Below are 25,667 nucleotides of genomic sequence, written 5' to 3' on the forward strand. Positions count from 1 at the left end.
TGTTGTTGCTGAGGCTGACGGGAACGAAAAGAAGATTTCCCCAAACCACGGTATCTTCTGTAACCATACCCTCTTGATTGAGATTGTAAACCCAGGGATTTTGCTGTGGCTTTACTGTCCTCAAATCTCTGCAACGCCAAGTCCGCTTTTTCCCCAAAGAGCTTAGAACCATCAAAGGGAAGATCCAAAAGAGCAGCTTGCACATCAGGTGAAAATCCTGAAGATCCTAACCAAGCATGCCTCCTAGTAGCAACAGACGAACCCATCACTCTTGCCACCGAATCTGCAGTGTCCAGACCAGACTAGATTACTTGGCGAGCAGCCGCCTGAGAGTCAGTCAAGACCTCACTTATCACTTAAATTGTTCCGATCCTCCTTCAATAGCTTGGGGAGAATCTGCTTGGCAGAATCCATAAGGGCGCGAATATATCTGCCCAATAGACAAGCTGCATTGATGGATTTTAATACCATACTGGCCGACGAAAAAAAATATTTGCTGATTGTTCAAGCTTTTTTGAGTCTCTATCAGCCTGTGCTTGAGGAAAAGAGCCCATCGACTGTTTTGAACATGAAGCTTGAACCACCAAACTTTGAGGTGACGGGTGAGAAGGAAGAAAATCAGGGTCCCCTGGTTCCGGTCTATATCTTCTAGAAACAGATCTAGAAACTGCAGGAGCAGAAAGAGGATTACTCCAGACTTCTAATATCGGCTCCGTCAGGGCATCATTGAAGGGTAAAAGAGGTTCCACCACAGCAGAAGGAGAATGAAGCACCTCTGTTAGAAGATTAGGCTTATATTCAGCCATAGGAAGCTGTAGATCCAACAGTTCAGCTGCTTTCTTGATGACAACATAATGAGCTACATCCTTTGAAGGAGAAGCCTTCTGCAATGCAGAATCCCCTTCTGACGAGACATCCAAACCGCTTGCTTCACACAAATCTTCCAATAAGTGCTCAGACTCATAAATGTCACCTTCCTCCATGTCACCTGCCCGATATTGTTCCTCTTCAATCAGCCTTTGAGCTTCTCTTCTAGAACGCATCCTAGGCAGCGGCGGCGCCATCCGCGGCGTCGACGGCTCCGGCAACGGCGTTGAAGGAGGCTCCGTGACAGCGACCCACGTCGAACGAACCCTGGAAGAGGGGACGCCAGACGGAGCCGGGGATTGCTCAAACGGCACTCCCAAATTAAATGCCAAAGGGCCCATGGGACCTGTGCAGGGCTTGGACGAGGCCCCGAGAAGGGCATCAGTAAGGGCTTCATTAAATGGGAGTAATGGTTCTGTGGGGGCAACTTCCAGCTGAAGCACCTCTGTCAAGACTTTTGACTTGACTGCCACTGAGGGTAACGTAAGGTCCAGGACCCCAGCCTCCCTCTGCTCCACCACTGTGAGAGAGGCACCCTCCACTGTAGCCCTGGTAGAGGGAGAGACCAGGCCATGACTGGTGAGGTCTCTAGTCCACTGGCATCTGACAGATCCTTGTACCTGTTGCCCTCTGTCTCGTCTAACTGGTATCGATAATGGTCCGCAGACCCCTCCCATTCATCCCCCAATCCAGACCTGTCATAGAAATAAGAAACTGGCTCCATCATGGAGAGTCTGCCCTTCGTAGGAGCCGGCATCAAACACCGCCTGTCTGGATCCGTGCTGGAGTTGGAAATGGCACTGCCGTGGGGTGACGGCGGCAGTGGAGCAGGCGCCGGAGAAGGTCGAGGAGGCTCGACTGGTGCCGCTCCAGATTCATCAACAAATCCAAAGGGCCCAACTGGTGCCAGGGGCTACCCCACTGGCGGGAAACCAGTATGACCCCTCTCCAGCCCTCAGGGTCCAAAGGCGATCCAGAGGAGACAGGGTGCATGGCCTCATAAAATTTGCGTAACTGGGTGGACCTCGCACCAGATCACCAAACATCTGGGAGGTGCGGGGATGGCCCAGGAGCAGGCTCCACCACACAGCTAGGCCTCAAGTGCAGGCGCTCCCTCGTCTCAGAGGACTTCAACAGACAAGGTGAAACCAAAGAGCTCTTAAAATTCTTGTTTTTTATGTACCGGTGAGACTTACCCGATTTTTCAGACTAATTCGACTGGGACAACGAGCGACTGGAGTGGCTTTGCGACCGATCTCTGGACCTTCCTCTCCACCGAGATCATGAGCATCGCGCTTCAGGCAGCTGCGAGTTTGAGGGATCGCTCCCTCAATACCTAGGGGTGCAGGGCGCAACAATCAACGCAGGTATTGGCGTCATGGCCACGCTCCAAGCACCAGAGGCACACCAAATGTGTGTCTTTAATCGACATCTGTCGATTACAAGTGCCACGGTGTTTGAAACCAGCTTTCCTAGCAGACATCCAAGACGCAGCAAGAGACAAAGTCTCGAAGACATTCAAAACAAACAGTCAAAAAAGGTCAGTCAAAAAACAAATTGTGGTAGGTCTTCTCTGGATCTTCGCTGACTTGCACAGAAAGAAAAGAACTGACATCAGCGCGCTTGGGTGGAGCCTATTTAGGCACCACCACGTCACTTACGGTACAGACATTGTCATGCGGAGTCGAATGATGTCACCTACCAGCGCACCGGGGTACTGCTCACCAAACATTTCAGGATCCAGTCTGATGGCTGGGGATTATTCTAAGGTATGTAATCTGTAGCTAGAAGTCTCTATCCGATCCAGAGAACATTTGACTTTTTCCCTGGGGCTAAGACTGGTATACAGCGGTCAGTGAGATAGTATATCTTCAGAAGACACTGAAAACCGGATAAGTAAATGCCACAGGTAGACCAAACATTGTATCTCTCAGGGACTCAAGTGAAGATTTTTGAAAAGGCTAAAGAAGTAAAAATGTCAGACAAGCCGGGGGAAGTGCATATTTTAGGATTTGGGTTCCTAGAGCAGCGTGCCTTTAAAGCAACACCAAATTTGTGGTTTCTCCTAAAAAATGCACTGATATGCTTAAAACCAATCCCAAGCTGGATGAGCAGGTTATTCTACAGACAGGTCCAGTGGGCCTGAGAATATTGTTTGAAAAGGAATTTGGCAAGTTAATAGGGAACTGCTGCTCTACTCAAAGGACACAATCATCCCTCTGACGGGTCTTCCCAGTAAAGGACTTTTCAAAGGTTCTGAAATAAGTCAAAGGGTCCACTTTGTCCACAACTTGAGAGCTAATGTACAGAGTATGTGGCTGCTATAGGGTGCTCATTGCTGGCACACGTTTTTGGCACTTGCTATAGACCAGACTTTGGGCCTCTGTACAGTAGTTACAAAAGTGCTGTCTGGTACAAAAGGAGGCGAGGACCTTTTACACACCCAAAGCTTTTTCTTACCACCATGTTTCAATACAGCAGAAGGACAATGGTTCCAGGAAGTGAATATTAGAATTAAAATTTGCAAAAATGTATGTTTTCTCAAATGTTTGCAGGCCACTACTGTTAGTTTTATGTTCCAGATTATGTACTAAAGGGATCAACCTGATGCCACCCGCACTTTTAATCTCTCTTTCTCCAGCACAAACATTAAGAAAAAGAAGGCGAATGCAAAATTGCACCAGAAAGATCAAATGCATGGACTATAGCTAACAAAACTAGACAACAGCTGGTTATTTGTTGGGGTATTTTAATGGGGGTAACCAGGATATGAATAGCACAAGAAACGAGATATCTACACCATCAAAGTAATTCCGTATAAAAAGTAACAACTCACAAAAGGAGGGAGCAGAGCACAGCAGGACAAGAACAATACCCACTCAAACAAATGCAATATGTTTTTAAATAAAGATTCATACATACCACATTGATTCCTCCTGCATGACTCCTGGAACACACTGTTCCCACAAATGCCATGCCTGCCGTTCCTCCGAATCCTTGCTTTCTGAAGAATATAAAATTGTTTAAACACAAAAATATACATTTATAAGTAGCTAAAAAGTATCACGAAAAGCCATTGTGTGCTCTTTAAGGATTTAAATGATGCTGCATACCAAACATCCCCAGTATTAAAAGCTAAATTTTGGTACATGTTATTTTCGTCAAAGTCAAACTCCTCTAGAGGTTGACATTACAGGCACATTTTCAATTACTCAGTCATTTGGTTACCAATTTTCTGCGAACAATTGCAAACAAATACTTTATTATTTCCCTCAATGTTTCACAGATGTTTGCAGCCCCCTGCAAAATGAAATGTAATCCTCTATTTAAAACAAAAAGAAGCATATAAACCACCATGGGTATAACAAAAAAGAAAATAAATAGAGACAAATAGCTATGAAATAAAATATGCCTTCTTACAGAACAAACTGTGCACTGTCATGTCTATGACGTGGGACAAGTTCCTTTTCTCGCCACTGTACAAATCGTCCCAGCACATCTCCAGCACTTCCATCGGTCGATATCAGGTTCTGGTTGGTCCAGATCTCCAATCCAACAAGTACAATGCGGACATTAATTGCAATGTACATCTAAAGTATACAAACACAGAAGGAGAAACGTATGGTAATTTAGGAGCAAACTATAAAACAAATTGATAATTAATTTTCAAAAGTGAATCAGTGCTGCAGGAAGAATGAATCAATATGCGCAGCATTCCTTGCGATGAGCCTGTGTTATGGTACTTTCACCATGGAAAAGTTAGGGCTTGATTTAGATCTTGGTTGAATCGGTCCCGCTGTCACTTTTGCGACGGTTTAACCCCCCCCCTACTTGGTGGTCTGCCAACTCTTTGAGATGTTTTTAGGTCCATGGACGAAAGGCCGCCCGAGTGCTGCCGACTCCACCAGGAATCTTCACCTATGTCAACGGCGTCATAGGCAGAAGAGGCTGTCAGTGGGAGTCCAGCCAAGATTACCGCAGGGCCCAATCACGATGTGCCATTTTGTTGAGGAAACTGTGGCATGGATTCCTCCTATTCTGAGTTGGCGGAATCAAAGGAAATTAGGTATAAACAAACCTTTTGTTCTGTTTCCCACTTCAATTTCCCTCTTGAATCCCACTGTCCAGGTCCTCCCTTTGCTGCTACTATATGATGATGATGCAAATCAACTCTGTTGTCGGCGGGATCTAATGTAAGCTTCCTTTACACTTATTTTACTATGAATACTGTGCTGACAACTGCTTAAGTCTCGTGTTTTTTTAACATTGCTCTTACATGCATTTTTTTATGTGTAATGCATTACTGTGCATTTTACATCTTATCAAGTTAACATGAAGACACCTGTATTGACACTTAAACATTTTGTTGTTGTTGTGGTGGTTGTTGTGCTTGTGGGGCCTGTGGGTGTGCATTCTATAGTGTATGTGTTTTGTATGTGTGCTATGCAATATGTAAGAAAAGGGGCATAATACATTACCTACATATATTTTAGAAGCAAACGCAACATATACGTGTATTGACACATAAATTAGCAGTACTTACCTGTCTCTACTCCACCAGGGACTCACTCGGTCAACAAACTGCTGCTAGGACAATGCCAGCACAACGGGGACTTCTAAATAGGCTTGGAACAGACCCGCAGACCTGACGGCGATGGAGTACTGTTAGCCAGCAGAGGAGTCCGTCACCCTGAAGAGGGTGCGTCACTTATGCAATGGGAAACAATCTGTCGATGCGGATGGCAGTTCAGCTAGTACACATCCAAATACAGCAGCATCATACCGTAAACTTGGCGCAGTACTTGGATATGCCGCCGTGGTCGGACGACGGGAGTCCTGCCAAGATCTAAATCAGGCCCTTAGTTACTTCCTAGTGCTAGTTTACTTGTAAGAAAATTAGCTTGTCAATAAGTCCCTTAGTTGAGTCAGAACATTAAGGGGAAACAATGTTTGAGGAGTGTCAAAAAGCTTTAAGCACTGGACAGTTTGTGGTATTTTGGTTTCAGAAGGGTAAGCAGCTGAAAGACAGCCCTCCACCCCAACTCCTATTTCAAATACAGTGTTATAGGAAGATCAAAAGAAATGCAATTCAAAACTGCTGTTAATGCTTTAAGGTCTAGTGAGCAAGACATTTAGGCCGAATCAAGCATACATTGGAATAGTAAAGAGTAAAAAAAGGTGAAGTGGAACCTCCTATTGCAGTGCATGATTAAGGCAAGTTTATATTTTAAATCTTACGCTATCCAAGTAGTTTGCGAGGTGAACCATTTCTTCTCTCACAGCAGTCTCGTTTCTGCTAAGCATATTGTACTGAAAAGAAAAGATAATGGTGAATAAAAAATAACCGAACACAAATATTAAATTATGAGGCAGAATGCTCAACTTCATGTTAAGTAACACTTTTGACACAATGCTTGGCAGCAAAAAATATAAATAATCTGTAAATACACTCCATAATTCAACTGAGATGATAAATGTAGGAAAAATGATTCTTTTGTGAGGTTACCCCCACCAGTTGTTAGATTTTACTGATGGTTTTTGTACTTTACACACTTCACAAAAATACCAGGGGCACAATCAGCGATATCCTCTCCCAAAGTAGTGGCGATCCCAGCGAGATTAAGGCTAGTTCAGTTGAAAATCCTTCACAGAATATATATATCGGGGCCCCGATTGGTGAGCATGGGGTGAGCTGCCACGGGGGAATGCAGGAGACAATGTGGACTTACGGGCACCTACATGCACACTATCTGGGAATGTACATATATTAGCTCATATTGGCTTCAGATACATGACATAATCAGTGAGGTATTACACATCTCTCTCCGACCGGAGGCAAGGAGATGCCTACTAAATATATGGGAGCCTACAGATTTGAATACATCGCAGACTCAGTGGGCCACTCTTGGATTTATGTTAGCTAAAAGTAACATCGATCAGCTATGGGGAGCAGCACACCCACCCACCCTAGAAGACTGGGAAAGAAATCTTGGTTAGTGCATGTTTAGAGAAAAAACGGTGTATCTGGCAAGGGTATGTCCCAAGAAGTGGTCGTGAGTCTGGGGCCAATGGAATAACTATAGAGGGGAAATTTGTATGCCACCCTGTATTGAGGACCGGGAAGACCCTGACAGCCCGTAATGCTCCCTAAGATTAGAATTAATGCTTGACCCTTTAAATGTGTGAAATGTGCTAACTGACTCGCCCGATCGTCTATAATGTGTGATTTGCCGAGGTTTGTTAATAAAAAGAGTTTTAAAAAAAAAATACCAGGGGCAGCAGAAGGGACATCACAGGTCCTGTGTCTCCTGGTGACATCACAGGAAGTGATGTTACATTACCTTTGACCTTGTGATATCACACAAAGCAATGTATAATGACCTTTGATCTTAGCAACATCACAGAAAATCACACCACCAAAGTTACCAACATAGCAATAACTACTAGATGTGCAGCCATCAACTACCAAGTTATGGCCCTCGTGTGCATGTGCCAGTCATCAGTACTAAGGAAGATCTCTGAATCCTGGTAAGTCCACTCAGCCTTTCATCCTTCTGAGGTTAATAAAATGAGTTGGGTAATAAAAACATCTGCTATTCAGTGGAAGATGAAGAAAAGATGAACATGTGCTTTATACATGCATGTTATGGTATGTAACGTACAGTACCAAACACCAAGGCACAACACCAAATTCACAGGTAGTATTCCAAATAAGGGGCCAGAACACAACCATCAGATTCCCTGGCACAACCTGAACTACCCAAGACTAGCTCAATTATCCAGGACACAGTACAAATGACAAATCATAAATCGTAAGTTTACAAAAGCACAGCTTTAAGTATCTAGAAACAGCTTCTACATCCCAGGAGGACTAATAAACAGGAACAAGGGCAGATGCTCCCATGCACAGTAGTAAATTCTCAAGCATCGCACCACATTGTCAGGCAACAAGCCAAACATCACAAAAAAGCAATATATCCCTGGCTGTACACAGCGTTATATTCCGAGTTACAGGCATTATAAGTCCCAGCCAATCAAGACCAGCCCATGCAGAGGTATGTCCTCCTTATGCTTAGATACTGACTCAAATGCAGAGTGCCCAATTGTGCATTGCCTTGCACAGGTGCGACTATAAATGCAAGTCCCATCTCAAACCTTCACAACTGTATCCTCTGCAATAACTACCAGAACACAGTGGAAGGTATAATGGGCTATTTTGACATTTTCACAGGCAAGATCAATTAAGCAGTGTATCACTGCCCTATGTAGTAATTCAGAACTCCATGCCATAGATGCACTAGGAACACAAACCTGTTTTTTCGAGAAATACGGTCTGTTGGACTCAGACATAAAGTTGTGTTTTTCCAGTAGCATGAAATTCAAAGCTGCCATGTTCCATAGCTAAATTAAAGCACTGGGTTCTCTATCAGATGTACTGATGCCTGACCCCAGTATATTTCATATCCCCTGCACCACCCAACTCGTAAATAGGGCTAAGCAGTCCACACACCTATATTTTAAGTACCTATGAGTGGTCTATTGGGCTCTCCGTAGTGATTTCTTCCAAGGGCACCACTGACTCGCTCAGCACCCACATCTTCCCCACATAGAGCGGTAATATAAGCAGCACCACATCCTTTCTTCATCCTCCTCGTTACACCCTTCTATAGCTAAACCTTTCTTTCCACCTTCACCAACATCCTCTGTCCCACCCCCACATAGAAGTAGGTTGAAATGAAAGGGCGGGCTGTACTATTGGGACACTCACATTCCAAGACTATACCTAGGATTGGGGGATCAACCAGAGATCTACAGATAGAGGGTAAATGCCATTTGCATTAGAGGCTTAAGACATTAGAGGTAGGTAATGATTTTTAAACTCTGCCTTTGCATTTATATTAACACCATATTAGCTAGAACAATAAAAATTACTTTAAAAAATACAAACCTGTGGCCTAATTTTAAATGCAATACACTGGAGTATGCACATTAATCCGTCACTGGACCCTAGAAACACCCATTATTTACAAACCTTTCCAACCATACTGAGGCATGAAGTGCTATTAGAGAGATAGGGGACCAACATACTTTTTGGAATCTGGCAACCACTGGGAGTAAGAAGTGTTACCTTCCCCTAGAGAGTAATATACCTGCTGCCGATTGGATAGTGCATTTCACCCCCCTTTATTCCTCGAATGATGGAGAAAGTGTCCCTGTGATAATAGAGACTTATCCTTCTGTTAGAAAGATGCAAGGGACGAGTGCATGTGCTGAACACCCAGATGTTACCCACCAGGAAGCGTGTTCATCAATTAAAAACGTAATCCGCAATAAAGCGCCTGGGATTTACAGGATTCCTGGTGATTTATACCTCACTGGCATTGATGTCAGGGACCCCTATTTCACAGTCCTTTTTAATGCCATAATGCAGGGTTCTTCAATTTTCCCAACCTGGGCTTGTGCCAAACTTGTTCCTATTCCTTAGAAGGGCTCACCACTTTGCTCAATTACAAGCCAATTAGCCTTATCGACAGAGCACAAAAACTGTTCTGTAGAATCATTCTAGATAGGTTACAAGAATGGATGGAGGATAATAACACACTGACTCTATTACAAGCATGCTTAGGTGATAGTACATCCACTACTGAACAGGTGTTTAGGCTGCAGCTACTATTCTTGAAGACGGTGGCCCTCAAGGGTTGGCGGTTATATGTGGTGTTTGTGGATCTTCACTCAACCTTTGACCTGGTGCCTGGGAACATCTTATGGAGAGGATTAGCCAATATGGGGATACCTGAATATCTCCTTGCTATGATCATCAGGCTACACAAGGGTGTAATGCAAGGTATTATTCTTGCCCCCACCCTCTACACCTTTTATGTGAATGATTTAATAGCTCACTTAAATGCCAGTGGGAATGACGCCCCTAGACTAGCTAACATGAAAGTCCCTGCCCTAATGTTTGCAGACAACACTCTGCTGTTATCAAAATCTAAGATGGGTCTATAGCATATGTTAGATAGATTTAGTGACTTCTGCAGGCAGAGGGGGTTGGACATTAATGTAGCAAAGACTAAATATATGGTGTTCAATCCCTGTCTGACTACCAGACCCAATCCTATTTTCAAGGGAGCTCCTCTTGAACAGTGAGAAACAATTGAGTATCTTTGGATCACCCTGACCGAGAAGTAGGAGTGGGCTGCCCACATCTCCAAGTGCAGATTAAAATTGGAACATTATACTGGGAGGGGTTGATGAAAGTGCAGAGGGGCTCCTACTCACGACCCTCTCCTCGGTGATTCAAGTTTAGAAAAAAAAAAAGCAGGTGGGCTACTCTATACGGAGCTGAGTTATGGAGGCACAAGGATGTGAAGGCTCTAGTGATTGCAGAGAACCGTTTTCTGAGACAACTGCTGGGCCTTTCGGTTAGTATCCACTTACTCCCACTTAGGCTGGATGTGTGGCTCAGACCAATTTCTGATGGAGCAGGAATTAGATGAATTCTTTACATGAGAAAGATTTAGGCAACTCCTGAACTGCATTCTTATCGGCAAGGGCTGGAAGAAATACTCAGTAGAATAGCTTCCAGAAACTTCCCCTGGATCAAGTATGTTACAGAAACCGTAAAGAAAATGGGGAAGGAAAGCCTATGTTGGATCCAAGGGGGCTTCTGCCGTTACCTTCAAAGAACTTCTTAAGAGAAACTTTCTGCTGTTTAGACTGAGTATTGCCCAAACGGTGAACACGTTAGGTTCCCAGACAACTTCTTTCTTTCCGTTGACGGTTGATTATAGAGCAGATTAGTTTCTCGATGAGATCTAACCTTCCCTGGCAAGGAAGCTTTAAATTCAGTTTAGGCTTGGGACCCTGCAGTTAACTCTGTTACCAGTAGCTGGGCAGGCGTCAGTCGAGTTGCAGAGAAGGTATGTCTTTTTCCTATGGTACTCCTTCTCAATCCATGGCTCATGTTCTTTTTCTGCCCAGCGTGTAAGATGGCCAGGCGAAAATGGTTGATATCAGTATGCCATAATATAGGTGTTAGGGGGTATCTGGTTGCCTAGAGGATTTTGCAAACTGATGTAAGCCAACCTATAGTGTTTGCAATTTCTAGGTTTCTTTATTGTATGTGGTGAATTAGATACAAATATAGCACCCGGCCAATCAACCCAGGAGGGAGAGAGGGAGTATCGGAGGCAGTAAATTACTAACATAATTGTCATCACTTACTGTCATTCCTTTTTCCCCCAGACTGTGCATCCTAAATATTAAAATTGTGGGGGAAAATGATGCACTTTATGTAAACTGGGAAACGTTTGTTTCTATGGAGGGCGGAGATGTGCTAAAGTCACACCTAAGCTTACACAATGCATAAAAGAGTAGTTTTAGAGATATTTGGTTTTTTATCTTTTTTTATCTGATTATCCTACCAAGCTTTTTAGGTCAAGCCGAGCGCAGCGCTCATACGCTGCTCTAGAAAATGACCTCTGGGAATCACCAGCTTTTTAGCAAACTCGTGCGTGTGATTGAAAATTGAAAGCCCGCAATTGGCCAAAAGGCGAGTGCATGCCCCGCCTTCTCTGTAAACGTTAACTCCCCTGGCCTAGGGAGCTCGGGAGCGAGCAGCAGCGCGGCTGTATGCCAGATGCATTCCTGACATTCTTTGTCTAATTAGCACGGTCGCTTTAACTTTCGTGGCCGTGCTCTCGCGTACGCGTGGCCGAGCAGGGCCTCCATGGAGGGCATGACTTATCTCGGTTCCCTATGTACTTTCAGGCAGCCGATATTACCCGTGATTAGATTAGGCTTCCCCCTGACCTCATCGACGTCGCCTCTGTGGGGTCAGCCATGTGCCCATGGTTCCGATCTGGACATTAGTAGAAGCAGTGCTGAGGTGGTCAGAACCTCGATCTTAGCGTTGATGGTGCCTGCCGCAGATCCGCTGGAACCCATCCTCTCTTGCGGCCATACGAAGAAGCTCGTCCCCAACTTGCAGACTATAGCTCTGTTTACTTCTTCTTCCCTCAGTATGCTCCTCTGCAGCCACATGGAGGCCTGTCCCTTCCCACCCCTCTCCGCCATTCGTGCAACCGCCCTCCCTTCTGCCCCTCTCCTCTCTATAGCGGGATTGGGTGTCCCAGTGATACTTTTACATGGAGGAGACACACGGATGCAGAGTTTGCAAACATTTGATAAGCACAGCGCAACTTCACGTTAAGTGATTATTGTAGTGGCATTACCGCCGTTTAATGTGTCATGTTGGATTCATAGCACAGAGATCGCTTGTGCCCATCCCTAGACGTTATGGAAGGAACGCAGTTGATCGCACACAATGATGCATGAAATAATTGAAGTTCCTTTTACATTATAGTTTAGCTTCTGAAATATGCATTTTGCCTTCTATAGAGTATACACATGGGGATAGATTGGAGGGGTTTGGAGCTGTTGCCACCTCCATAAGTTCTTCTGGTTTATGACTGTTGTCATTCGAAAGTACTTGTTATAGATTCGCAAAGACAAGACTTGACGTTGGAGATACGATGTGGGGGTTGATGCTGTATAGTGTTGGGAAGTGGTAATTATGTGTGCAAGATTTGTTTTTTGGGGGGGGGATTGAATGTTAGTTGGTGGCTATTACTAATTATTTTTATTAGGACTTTGGATATGTAATTTTATAATATACCTACTTATCCACTGGGTGGGATGTCCCCGGAATATTCTTAAAACAAAAAAAATTAATAATTCTCTTCTGCTGCTATTCAGTGAGGTGACAAATTAGGGCAGCAGTCCCATATCAGACCTCTGATAGCCGTCTCTTCGGTTATTTGAGGGCCCATATCAGGTTTAGGGTTTTTGTGAGGGTCTGATTCTTGCCAACTTTCCCCAAATATACCTACACGTCTAGAAGTAGGCGAATTCAAGGTTGGAATACTCGGCAGGTCTGTGCACACCCTCACACTAAAAAGGCCCCGAAAAATGTGCTTGCCCAGTCACAATGCGAGTCAGATGTAATCAGGGCAAGCTATTTTTTATGGCCTACTGGCCTGTGCTAGCGAGCTCATGCTGGAAAAGAAAAGGGGTTTTATTCATTGAGAAAGTGAATGAGTAATGTGAAGATGTGTTTAATTTCTTTAAATCTAGTTACGCTTGCTGTGTACTGAGATATAAAGATCTAATGTTAGTAAATGCCTTCTTACAAATTGCTTATTGTATTATGGAGATTGGTGTTTACTTTTTCTTCTCTAACTGCAAAGTTAGAGGTTTTTTTTAATGTTGCAGGATGTCAGGTTTTTTCTAAAACACAATTTAAATAGATTGTAAATGTACAGTATAAATATTTCAAAATATATTAGCAATTAGGAAAGTACTTTTTTTGTAATTCAGAATTTTGATGGAAACAAAGGTTTTAATAGGATCAAATCAAAACTGAACACTTGGTGATGTGCAAAGGATACATTTTTGTAAAAACCCAACTTCCAAACATTATTAGTATAACTACACGTCGGTGGGACATTTTGTGGCCATGTAACAGTAAATGACAGTGCACTACCAGAATTATGCATTTAGTAATCCATCTATTACAAGTGAGTCTTTAGACACTAACTGAAAAACATTCCTGCCTCCGTCCTGATGACAGTATTTATTTAACAAAGAGGCAAGTTAAGGGTCATGTGTACTCTTATGTGGGCTATATTCTTATTATACATGGAGCAAATGTTTACGCTATTTAACCAAACAAGATTTCTTAGTACATCAGGCATGCTGAACTCATGTATTTGAAGAAGCTCTCGTTTGATAATGAAGAATAAGGCGCCTCAGTCAAATACAAATTCTGCCCTGGATAACACAAGTTATGACCAGTTTATGGGTCAGAGTAGAACAGTGAGGTAGAGTAGATTATTCGTCACTATACCTGCAGGTCTGGTAACATTTTTATGATTTTTCCAGGCCTGCAAACCTATTTAAAGACATTCACAAACTCCTCACAATTTTCTTCCCTTTTTGGAGGAAGTTGGATATTTACCCCTGGCAAGGGCAAGAGTAACGTTTTGAGGTCTCACCAGTGACCGCAGATGCCCTCTCGGTTGCTAGAGACCTATTGCATTGCAAATGCCTGTTCTGTATCCTGTTTCCCTTTCTTTTCTCTCTGTACCTTGATTCTCCGCTGTTTATTTACTGTCATGTTATTTCTAGTCAGTGTTTCTGCGTGTTTATTTTCTTTTTGTATTTTGTTCCAGCAGAGGGCCCACCCACCCCAATAAAAACATCTCCTAGTATCGCACTGATTAGTACATTTATTTACACGCTTCTTGTAATAAAAGTTGAGTCGCTTTAATTCCACTCATGCGCGAGGTATAAAAAACTTTGTCTTTCCTCAAAACCTTTCACCAGGACTTGGCATCAACAAATCTGATTCCAAGAGCTGTAGATAAATATCAAAACTAGGTAGGCGCAGTTTCATATGAGGATTTCCTTAAGTAGCCCACACAACTTTGAAAGTGTATATGTCGCATTGCATCCGTCTTTGTTAATAGTGCATACCCCATGCTAATTGTAAAGCACTATCTGTCAATCACAAGATTACCCCTTATGCATGTGTGATCTTCTGCAGGCTGGAAACATTAGTTTTGGAAACCATGTTTACAACCCCCCCCCCCCCGCCATCCGCCCAGTGCTACATTTGATTATCTTCATCCTCTCAACTTTGCTTTCAGTTCTCTCCCACCCTCCCTTAGTTGCTTTCAATTGACCCCCACCTCCCCATCCCATTTGTTGCTTTTAATTCCCAAACGCCACCAAGGAAGAAGAAGCAGGTGGCACAGGCAAGCATGTATTCCTGAATCAGACTGCATAACCAGGTGTGTGGTACTTTTATATCTCTTCAATCCGTGGCAGCAATGCACCCAGGATAATGTGCTGCGTGGCTAAACACTTGTAAGGTCCCAAAGGCGAGACCTATTGGCTATGCCAATGCTTGTTTATTATGTCTTGAAATCTAATCATGCAGTATCATACTGTATCAGTACTGTTTTATTCTTTTTATTGTTCTTTTATGGCTTTATGACTAAATAAAGATCTTTGACTGAATGACTACTACAAAAACAACAAATCGTTGGACTTATGACCCTGTCTTGACATGCCTAGGATGAATTCTGCACTCAGATGGCAGGCCCTGAAACTACCAGTTCTGTTGGCCATTTGAGAACCATCAGGGCAGGGACAGATAGGTAGTGACGCATCACACTGAACCTGAGGGGACATTGCTGCAGGGCCTGGGAGACCTAACTGCATGGAGTATGTGTGTCACTGACTGTGCTGAGGGGTTTAGTTGATGGCGCCATGTGTTGATGTTTGCTGGAGCAGAAACACTCTGGCACTTGACTCAACCTTGCTAAAGTAAAGTGTTTTGATTCTCGAGCACCAACGTAGTCCAGGACCCAGGTGAGCCATTCCACCGCCAGGTCACTAGGTTACATTTGGCAGGCATTTATTGACTAATGGGAAAGGAGGAGGGCAAATAATTAAAAATGTGATAGTGTTTCGACTTCCTTGGGCCCTGTCTGCACAACACAGGCTTGCTAATGACAGGGTGGAGATTAGCCCTACAAATAAATACAACAGTGGCATTACTAGGCCCGGCCCACGTGGGGCATGTGGCGAGACAGCCAGGGCATTGGCCTGAAAAAACGCTCCTGTAAACCATAGAAAAGAAGAGAAAACATCACTAGTCTTTGGCAAATAGTTTAAAAACAACATGCCCCATTCTTTTCCTTATCTGCAAACATTACTTAGCAAGCCCTTTCTGATCCTGGTTGCTGAACTGAAACCAGGGGGTCACATGGGCACAGCCAGGGGTCACAAAGCACAAGTCAGGGGTCGCACCAGCAACCTATGGAGTCCCCTAACTGACGTCCATGTGGGACACTGCGGACCAGTGCCCAGTGCATGTACTCGACCCCTAAAAGCATGTTGAATTGATATACACCTAATTGGAATATTTAACTTACCTATAGGTTCCTAGTATATGTTACCAAGTACCCATGGCCTGTAGGTTAAATGTCACTAGTGGACTGCAGCGATCGCTTTGCCACCACTAGATTGAAAGTACGAAACATGACTGCAGGCCTACCACTGTAGTCTGTTTGAGCAGTTTTAAAAACTGCAAATTCGACCTGTTGCTTGATTGATTGATAAACCTTTCTTCAAACATAAGACATATATCCATTAAAGAATAAAACAACATAGAAATACTGTACTCAATATAAAATTAAGGTATATCACAAAAGAAAATATAAAAACATACAAGTAAAATCGACAGGATCAAAAAGGGAAAAAAAATCATCATATTACACAGAGGGTAACATGAACGCTGAAGATATAAAGCCAAATATCATTTTAAGAATTCGTCAAGTTGTTCCAGTACAGGGCACTTTTTAAAAAAAAAAGGACAAACCACAAAAGACACAACATGACAATTGTAAGTAAAGAAAGGCTGGTTTATATTGGTAGAAACCCCTTGACTTAAGAATGGGCAACAGTTACCTTTGTTGAGGGGGATCATAACTACCTACAGAATAGTACTAGGTGCTCCAATGTCTGGGGTGAGCTATCATCACAGGGCACATTTCAATAGAACTCGGCTCGTATTGCCCTGAAGTAAAACAAAGGTTAAAATCAAATTGTACCCAAAAGAAACTATGTAAGAAGCGATTTCTGACAAAGGAAAGGTAAGGTTCGGGGCCAACTCTTGTTTTTAGAAATAAAAGGGCTATCAGGGTTGGTTTCACCAGGGACATGTTCGCTCTGTTCTCCGTAGCACGTTTTAAAATCAAATCCTTAATTAACTTCCTATCTCCTTTGTTTAGCAGCTCTGCACACTGGAACAATTCTGGCCAGCCCAAATACATGGCAACACTCTAATGTGGTTAAGCCATGGGATTTTGTGCCCATACTCACATCCAAGACAGAGCAACGGGGCAATTTTGACAAGGTCCTTAACACGATTATGGTGCAGCTCATGGTGCATATAAAAAGCTGAACTGGTAGGACCCAGACCCAACAGTCTCCTGCAGAAGCCCTTTTGCTCTTGCTCGATGCTCAGACAGTTGCGATACCCCCAGATAGCGACACCATATAACAATACAGGGAGGTATTTCATTCTGTATATTTGCAGCAGCGGTCAGATATGTTCACTGCCCCCCGTTGGTGCAATCCTAAAAAAGGATCCACATGCTTGATTAAAGCGTAGACAGCAGTTTGCAAGACAAGGTACCCAGCTGTTCTGTTGGTCAAAGGTAACCCCTAAATAAGGAAACACAGCTACCCTTGAAATTACTTTCCCCTTGATGGTGATGGGTCTGGTTTTGGAGGTCTGCCTCCCACAGGCCATATAGTGTGTTTTGGCAATGTTGGTATCCAGCTCCAGTTCATCCATGAACTTAATAAATGAATCAACAAGACCTTCAGACCATTTGAGATGCTGGAGAGCAGCACTGCATCATCTTCTTATAAGAGGGAAGAAAGAAATGTGAATTTAACTCTGGGCAAGTCCTTCCCATTCGCTACCAAAAAGAATGTATAGCAGGAATAAAATAGGAGCAAAAACACAGCCTTGCCTAACCCCCGGGGAGGCTGAAAGAATCTGTGCACTCCCCTCCCATACCATGTCTGACCGATAAGTTGACATCTGTATGAAGGGCAAGTAGGAAGTCAATCAGTGGCTGAGGACACGCCAGATCACCTAAAATACTCTATAGCTTTGATCAGTTAAACCGGTCGAAAGAGCTACTCAGGTCCATGAATGCTAGATAGATAGCCCCATCCTTAGCTACAACATATTTCCCCATTACCAGATTTAGGTTCAAGCATTGTTCCATGGTTCTCCTACCTTCTCTAAAACCATATTGGGCTGGGCAAAGAATGTTGTTAAGTTGGGCCCAATCTTCAAAACGTTGTACGTATATGCGACCCACTATTTTACCAGCAGTATCTAATAAAGGGTCTTGCCTGCTACCCTTTTTAGAGGCATGTACGATGATCGCAGTTTTCCATGAGTTAGGAATTTTAGTTGAAGTGGCAGCATTTAGAGCATTGGTTAGTAAGGAGGACCAAATGGAGATATTTGCCTTGTAAACGTCCATGGGTGCCCGATCTGGTCCAGGTGCTTTGTTCGAGGGGCTAGCTAAAATGGCAGAACGTACTTCCTAAAGCTCAAATGTGATACCCAATGGGAACAGTAAGGGCCCTTCGGTGGCTTCTTAGAGCCCATCCACATTTAATGCATAGATCTTTTTAAAGTGTGCCACTCATGGTGTGGGAGTAATGTTCAAGCCTATATCATCAGGCATGGCGGAGTAAGTCTGCTTCCCAATGACCAACTCCCATAGCCCTTGACATACCCTGAATTACAGGTGGTGACTAACCACTTCCATGTTTCCTCTTTTAGGGTTAGCTTCCTATTCCTAATGGATTTCTTGTAGGCTGCTCTTGCACTCATAATATTCTGCTATTTTCGTGGCCTGATATCAAGGTCTTCACGGAGCCACTTATTAGCCACCCTGCACCCTTTATCAAACCAGACAGTTTGGGGAGTTCTACAGGGCCCAGATAGATCAAGCATGAAAGGTCTATAGAGTGGTTTAAAGACTGGAAGGCATCTAAAACAAGGGCAGGGGAAACCTCAAGAGTTAGTAGAGAATCCATGATCAGGCTCAGGTTTGAACTGACTGAAACCTTTAACAAAGAGGGGATGGATATATTACGCCTTTCAAACCTGAGGCCCTGGTCTTTTGGAATCAGGCCGGTTAGGACAGGGGTGAGATCAGAGCAGTTACTAACTGGTATCACCTACCCAACCTCAATGGAGTTATGATCACTATAACAGGTTTTGTGTACCTTCCCAGAGCTTACAAATCGTTCAAGGGTCCTGGAAATAAACACAATCTATAGTTGACACTTTACCCCAAACTACAAAGGTGGGTCATTGGTTGGAGAGATTCCCCACCTCGTCCATCACTTTACAAAGGCCCGCCTGCCCAAGAGCTTTATTGAATATGCTACTTACCAGTATGCATCTGTTCTTGGCATGTAGGGCTGCTGACATTCATATCTGTGCATAGATCGTCGCCTAGTGTTGGGTCCGGATGTTTGCACGTTGTTGTCGTGGAAGAGTCTTCGAAGTATCCTGAGATAGGTGACTCCTCCCCTGGACCACAGTGCGCATGGGCATCCTCTCCATCCTCAGATTGTTTTTCGCCATTGTGGCAGTGATGGAGTAAATACAGAAAGTGATGACCATGCTATACAGTAATTCTGAGAGCTGCAGCTGCTACAGGCGCCGGGGAGGAGGGTGGGCGATATGAATGTCAGCAGCCCTACATGCCAAGAACAGATGCATACTGGTAAGTAGCATATTCAGTTCGAGGCATGTGGGCTGCTGAATTCATATCTGTGCATAGAATACATAGCAGTACCTCCTATTAGCGGCGGCCACCAGTGCCAGCTGCAGCGGTCTGAAAAAGAGTTTTGAGAACAGCCTGTCCTACAGCTGCCTGCTGTTTTGAGTGTACATCTACACAATAGTGTTTGGTAAATGTATGTATAGTGGACCATGTGGCTGCTCTACATATATCCTGTAAAGGAATGTTTCCCAGGAAAGCCATGGACGCCCCTAACTTATGTGTTGAGTGGGCTCGTGGGGGAATCGTTAATGTGCGTTTAGCCTTTTGATAGCAAATTTGAATACATTTAACGATCCATCTGGCTATACCTGCTTTGGAGATGGCGTTGCCTTTGTGTTGTGGAGAAAAGGCAACGAAAAGTTGTTTTGTCTTCCTAAAGTCTTTAGTTCTGTCTATATAGTACATGAGGGCTCTTTTGACATCTAGTGTATGGAGCATTCTTTCAGCGACATTTTGTGGATTCTGAAAGAAAACAGGCAGTTCAATAGTTTGATTCATGTGGAACTGCGATATTACTTTAGGCATGAATTTGGGGTTGGTACGTAGTACGACCCTGTTCGCATGAACCTGTATGAATGGCTCTTGAATGGTTAGTGCCAGGAGTTCACTAACTCTTCTTAACGAAGTGATTGCCACTAGGAAAGCTACTTTCCAGGTGAGGAATTGAATCTCACATGAGTGGAGAGGTTCGAAGGGTGGACCCATCAGTCGGGTGAGGACCAAGTTGAGGTTCCACACCGGTGCTGGTGGGTGTCTTGGGGGAATTACTCGTTTAAGTCCCTCCGAGAAAGCTTTGATGGCAGGCACTCGGAATAAAGAGAGGTGCTGCCTGTTCTGGAGATAGGCTGCTATTGCGGTCAAATGGATACGTATTGAGGTGTATGCCAGATTGCATCGGTATAGGTGTAAGAGGTAACAGATTATGTTTTGAATGGATGCGTCTAGCGGGTTAATGTCATTGTCGTTGCAATAAATGACAAACCTCTTCCATTTAGCTGCATAGCAAGCTCTGGTAGTGGGTCTCCTGGCCTCCTTAATGATCTCCATACAGTCAGGTGGCAGGTTTAGGTAGCCAAACTCTAAGACTTCAGGAGCCAGATTGCCAGGTTCAGCTGTTGCGGATCTGGGTGCTGAATTTCGCCATGGTTCTGCGTTAAGAGTACAGGTTTGATCCGCAGCCTTTGATGCGGCACCACGGAAAGTTCTAGAAAGGTGGTGTACCATGGCTGGCGCGCCCATGTGGGAGCAACTAGGATGAGTGTCAGCGAGTGCTGTCGCACTTTGCGTGCCGCCTGCGGTATTAATGGCGCTGGGGGAAAAGCGTACGCAAATCTGCCGGACCAGTTCATCCATATCGCATTGCCCTGCGACTGTGGATGTGGGAACCTGGCGGCAAAGCTTTGGCATTTTGCGTTTTCGTTTGTGGCAATAAGGTCTATCTCTGGATGACCCCACTGTTGGAAGTACGGTTGGAGTACTGACGGGTGTAGCTCCCACTCGTGCATCTGGTGGCTGTGTCTGCTGAGCAGATCCGCCATCTGGTTGTCCTTGCCGGGGAGGTGTTCCGCCATGAGGAATATGTTCCTCTGAATGGCCCACTTCCACATGCTCTGAGCCAGATGAGACAACTGTGGAGAGTGTGTTCCTCCCTGCTTCTGTATGTAGTACATGGCAGTCATGTTGTCCGTCCGGATCAACACAACTTTGTTGCACAAGTGTACTTTGAATGCCTTCATTGCCAGGAAGATTGCCATCAGTTCCAGAAGGTTGATGTGCATCTTCTTTTGTTGTATTGTCCATAGTCCCTGCACTGTGTAATTGAGTACATGAGCTCCCCATCCCTGGAGAGACGCGTCCGCCGTCAGTATTATTTGTGGAACAGGCTCTTGGAACGGTCGGCCCTTGCTAAGGTTTTGTGGATTCCTCCAATGCAGAGAGTTGTATGTCCGACCGCTCACCAACACTAGGTCTTTTAATTGCCCGTGAGCCTGATTCCATTGACGTGCCAAGCACTCCTGAAGCGGGCGCATATGTAGTCTCGCGTGTGGGACTATGAAAATGCAGGAGGCCATTATGCCTATCAACTGCATGAACACTCGCGCAGGAAGGGAGTGTTGAGGTTTGAACTTTGAGATCAGCATTTGCATGCTGTTGATCCTCACTAAATTTGGCTGAGCTGTGGCTGCCAGAGTGTCTATGGTCGCACCCAGGTACTGTTGTACGTGTGCGGGTTGGAGATGTGATTTTGGGTAATTTAGTGAGAATCCCAGACTGTGAAGAAGGTGAATGGTGAGGGACATGTGGCTGGCACATTGCTGGGCTGACTTTGCCTGAACAAGCCAGTCGTCCAGGTAAGGGTAGACGTGAATGTGTTGTCTCCGTAGATGTGCAGCCACTGTAGCTAGGCACTTGGTGAAAACTCTGGGTGCTGTTGTCACACCGAAGGGGAGGACTTTGAATTGGTAGTGCTGCCCCTGAATAGTGAACCTGAGATATTTCCTGTGTGACGGGTGTATGGGTATGTGGAAGTACGCATCTTTGAGGTCTAGTGTGGCTAGGAAGTCTCCCTGGCTGAGCAGCGGGAGAACCTGTTGTAGGGTGAGCATATGGAAATGCTCTGAGAGAATGTAGTGGTTGAGGGGTCTCAGGTCTAGTATAGGTCTGAGCGACCCGTCCTTTTTTGGGATTAGGAAGTACAGAGAGTACACCCCTGTCCCCTGCTGGTTGAAGGGCACGACCTCTATTGCACCTTTTTGCAGCATACTTAGCACTTCCTGCTGCAATAATGCTAAGTGCTCTGCGGACATAGGACGGTGCTTTGGCGGTATTGTGGGTGGAGTGGAGGTTAATTCGAGACAGTAACCGTGCTGGATAATATCCCTGACCCACCTGTCCGTGGTGATGGTATTCCACGTGGACAGGAACCGCTGGAGTCTCCCCCCGACAGGTGTTATGTGGTCGGGGGGAAGGGAGAGGGCGTCACTGTTTGTTCTTGGGTGAGGACCTGGTGTTGCCGTAACCGCGTCCTCTGCCCTTGGTGCTGGAGCCACGATATCCACCTCTGTTGTTTTTATCGTAGGTACTCTGTGTGCCCCCTTTATTGTATGTCTGCTGTGACCCCTGTCCTCTAGCTGCTCCCCTATTTCCGGGGCGACGAAAGGAGCCACTACGAAATGTCTGCATTTGCAGAGCCCCCATTGACTTCGCAGTGTCAGTGTCCTTTTTTATCTTTTCTAAAGTGGTGTCAACTTCCGGTCCGAATAAGTAGTCGGGGTTGACCGGCTGATTTAGGATGTTGTTTTGAATCTCAGGTTTGAATCCGGAGATTCTTAACCAAGCGTGTCGGCGTAACATGACGCTGGTGTTTATTGCCCTCGCAGCTGTGTCGGCAGCATCTTGTGCGCACTTAATGGATGCGTTTGTAAGAAGTTGTCCCTCTCTGATGAGGAGCTCCGCTGCCTCTTTGTACTCGTCTGGCAGATGTTGGAGTAGTGACTCTAGCGTGTCGTAGTGTGAACGATCGTAGCGAGCTAGGAGGGCCTGTGTATTGGCAATGCGCCAGATGTTTGCTGCTTGAGCTGCAATCCTCTTGCCTGAGGTCTCCAGCACCTTGGACTCTTTGTCTGGGGGAGGAGCATCACCAGTTGTTTGCGAGTGCACTCGTTTGCGAGCGTTAGCAACCACCATGGAGTCCAGAGGTAACTGACCTCTAATGTACATAGGGTCCCCGGGCGCAGGTTTGTATTTTTTCTCAATCCTGGGGTTCAGCACCCGTGCCCTGGTTGTTTCTTTGAAAATCTCCTTTGCTGGCTTGAGAACACCTTTCAACATGGGCAGAGTCTTGACAGTCCTCTCAGAGGAGGCGAAAGTGTCCACCAAGAAGTCGTCCTCAACTGTGTCAGAGTGGAGTTACACTCCATGATTGGCTGCAGCACGTTCTATGAGGGCATTGAAGGCAGCAGTGTCCTCTATGGGAGATGTTTTTGCACCGTAAAGCTGCGTGTCCTGGGTATCTGTTGTGGCACCCGGGTCTGCAGGGTCATCCCAAGCTTGATCTGGGTCCTGCTGCTCCTCAGGATCTATATCCCTAGGGTAGGTGGTATCATCACCCATGTAATCCTCCATTGCGTCCGTGTCGGAGGGCGTCGGAGAAAAGGACTGGGGATCCAGATAGGAGGTATGCAGGCGTTCGTATAGAACCGGTTCCGATTCTGCTGGCAGTTTCTGCTTTAGAGGGATTCTGTAAGAGTCCAAGGTCTGCTCTGGTGTGACCTTCCGTTTTCGGAGCATGAGTCTGCCGGTGTCGGCGTCGATGAATTGGGACGGTGAAGGCTCAGTAGGAGAGTGTCCAGTAGATGGGGACCTTGTCTGGCGGACACGTGTTCGGATCTCGAACAACTTTGGCGCCATGGACGGCGGCAAACCAGAAGTGATGTTGGTTGGTGCCGAAGGTGCCTTTGGAGCCTTTTTCGGGTCGGGGCCCGACGTGGACTGGAGGGCTGCCTGTTCTCTTATGCGTTGCAATGACGCCGCAACTTGTCGCACCGAGAACGCCGAAGGTTCTTTGGTGCCGAGTGGTTCTGCAGAGGTAGGCGTGGACTGCCTCGGGGCCACAGGGTCATCGATTCGAGGAGAGGTAGTAGCGGTCGACGGAGTCGATGACTTGACCCTAGTCGCTGCCTTCGAAGTGGACTCCGATGGAGCGGCCATTTTAACTTTGGTGGTCGTGGCCGATTGCTTCGGTGCCGGGGGCCGAGGCGCTTTTGAGGTACCGATGGCCTTCTTTTTCGGGTCGGTACCGACATCCGCTGCAGCGAGTTCGGCGCCGAAATCCCTTTTAGTGCGTTCGGAGCCGATGGTCTGGGCTGGCGTCGAAGGAGTGGAGGTCTTCGAGGGCTTCGACCGACCACTGCTAGTTTCACTTTCGGTTTCTGTGGAACCGGTGCGACGATTGGTTTCGGTTTAGTTGAAGGGAAACCAGTCTTTTTCGGTAATAATGGCTCTTGCTGGATGTTCGAGGCCGGGCCCGAAGGCGGGGCCGAAGAACTGCGGGATTGATCTTGGGTAAGGCCCGGAGGCGATCCCTCGACCGGAGCCGTAGAATGACGCACTTTGATAGCCTCCGTTTCGACGGGTAGGCCCTGCTCTTCACCAGAGCTATCTTCTTCGGCCCCAAAGGCCTCATCGTAGTCTCCTACCTCATCGTCGGCTTCTTCCCTGTGAAAAAGCGCTTCATCGGCGTCTTCCGATCGGGAATCGTGTTCGGAAGCGGGGCTGTAGTTCTTGGCTTCCACGCTTTCAACATCTTCGTCCTCGGTGCTGAAGATGTTGGCCGGTGCCGGTGCCAATTGCTGCGCTTCTAATCTCGCTGCCCGTCGATTCCGGAGAGTCTTCTTGGATCGGAATCTGGCACAGGCCATACATTTCAATTCGTCGTGATCCGGCGAGAGACATTTGTTGCACACCGGGTGGACGTCGATATGTGGATATTTGGCGTGGCAAACAGGACACCGTTTGAATGGGGTCCTCGATTCCATCGTCGATGTAAGGTTGATGATCGGATTAAACGGATCCGAAAAACTTGAAGAAATTTGCTATACTAAGCAAGAAAGCTGTCGATACCGAGCGGGAACAGTACCGACGAAAACTAAAGGCCTTTTGGCCTTAAATTTAATTTTCCTAACTTGAGCTAAGATAAGCACATCCGTACCCAATGGCGGAAAAAAACAATCTGAGGATGGAGAGGATGCCCATGCGCACTGTGGTCCAGGGGAGGAGTCACCTATCTCAGGATACTTCGAAGACTCTTCCACGACAACAACGTGCAAACATCCGGACCCAACACTAGGCGGCGATCTATGCACAGATATGAATTCAGCAGCCCACATGCCTCGAACACAGTCGTCCCCCTCTGGTGTCAGATGTCATCGGACAAAATAGAATGTCCCTAGCGAAAAATGGATCAGAGGCGGGCGGGTTTAAGCCCAATTTAGCATTAAAATCTCCTCCCGGTAACACATTATCCCACTATGCTCCGATGGGACTGGTATAACCCTGAGTTGTTTGGAGATGCAGATCATGGTGGCTAACCTACCTTGAGCTGAGACGATGAAACATTCAAAGTCTTCCCAGGTGAACAGCTCATGAGAGCTGGTTTCTTGGAGCATAATCAAGTCGGACTAGGTGATAAACTTTAACCACCCAAGGTCTAATAACTTGGCCCTGATGCCTGCAATATTCCAGCAACTAAACATTATAGCAGAATCCTGTGAGTAAATCGCTGCTTCAATATAGTGATTAGTCATCAGTGGCCTGCTAACACTGGGGCTAGGGGTTGGAGTG

The 25,667-nt window shown here is 45.6% G+C and overlaps 1 protein-coding gene across 1 annotated transcript in view; it reads right to left on the bottom strand.

The window, feature by feature from the left end:
- Positions 1-25,667, bottom strand: part of ADAM9 (ADAM metallopeptidase domain 9) — a 764,238-nt gene that overhangs the window by 296,934 nt on the left and 441,637 nt on the right. The window contains exons 8-10 of the mRNA XM_085634568.1: positions 6,106-6,177; positions 4,288-4,457; positions 3,790-3,871 (exon numbers count right to left, since the gene is read on the bottom strand). Coding sequence (XP_085490694.1) covers positions 3,790-3,871; positions 4,288-4,457; positions 6,106-6,177 — 324 coding nt within the window. The remainder of the gene's footprint in view (positions 1-3,789; positions 3,872-4,287; positions 4,458-6,105; positions 6,178-25,667) is intronic.

Source organism: Triturus cristatus, chromosome 11, assembly GCF_964204655.1.
Source record: "Triturus cristatus chromosome 11, aTriCri1.1, whole genome shotgun sequence".
NCBI classification, from domain to species: domain Eukaryota; kingdom Metazoa; phylum Chordata; class Amphibia; order Caudata; family Salamandridae; genus Triturus; species Triturus cristatus.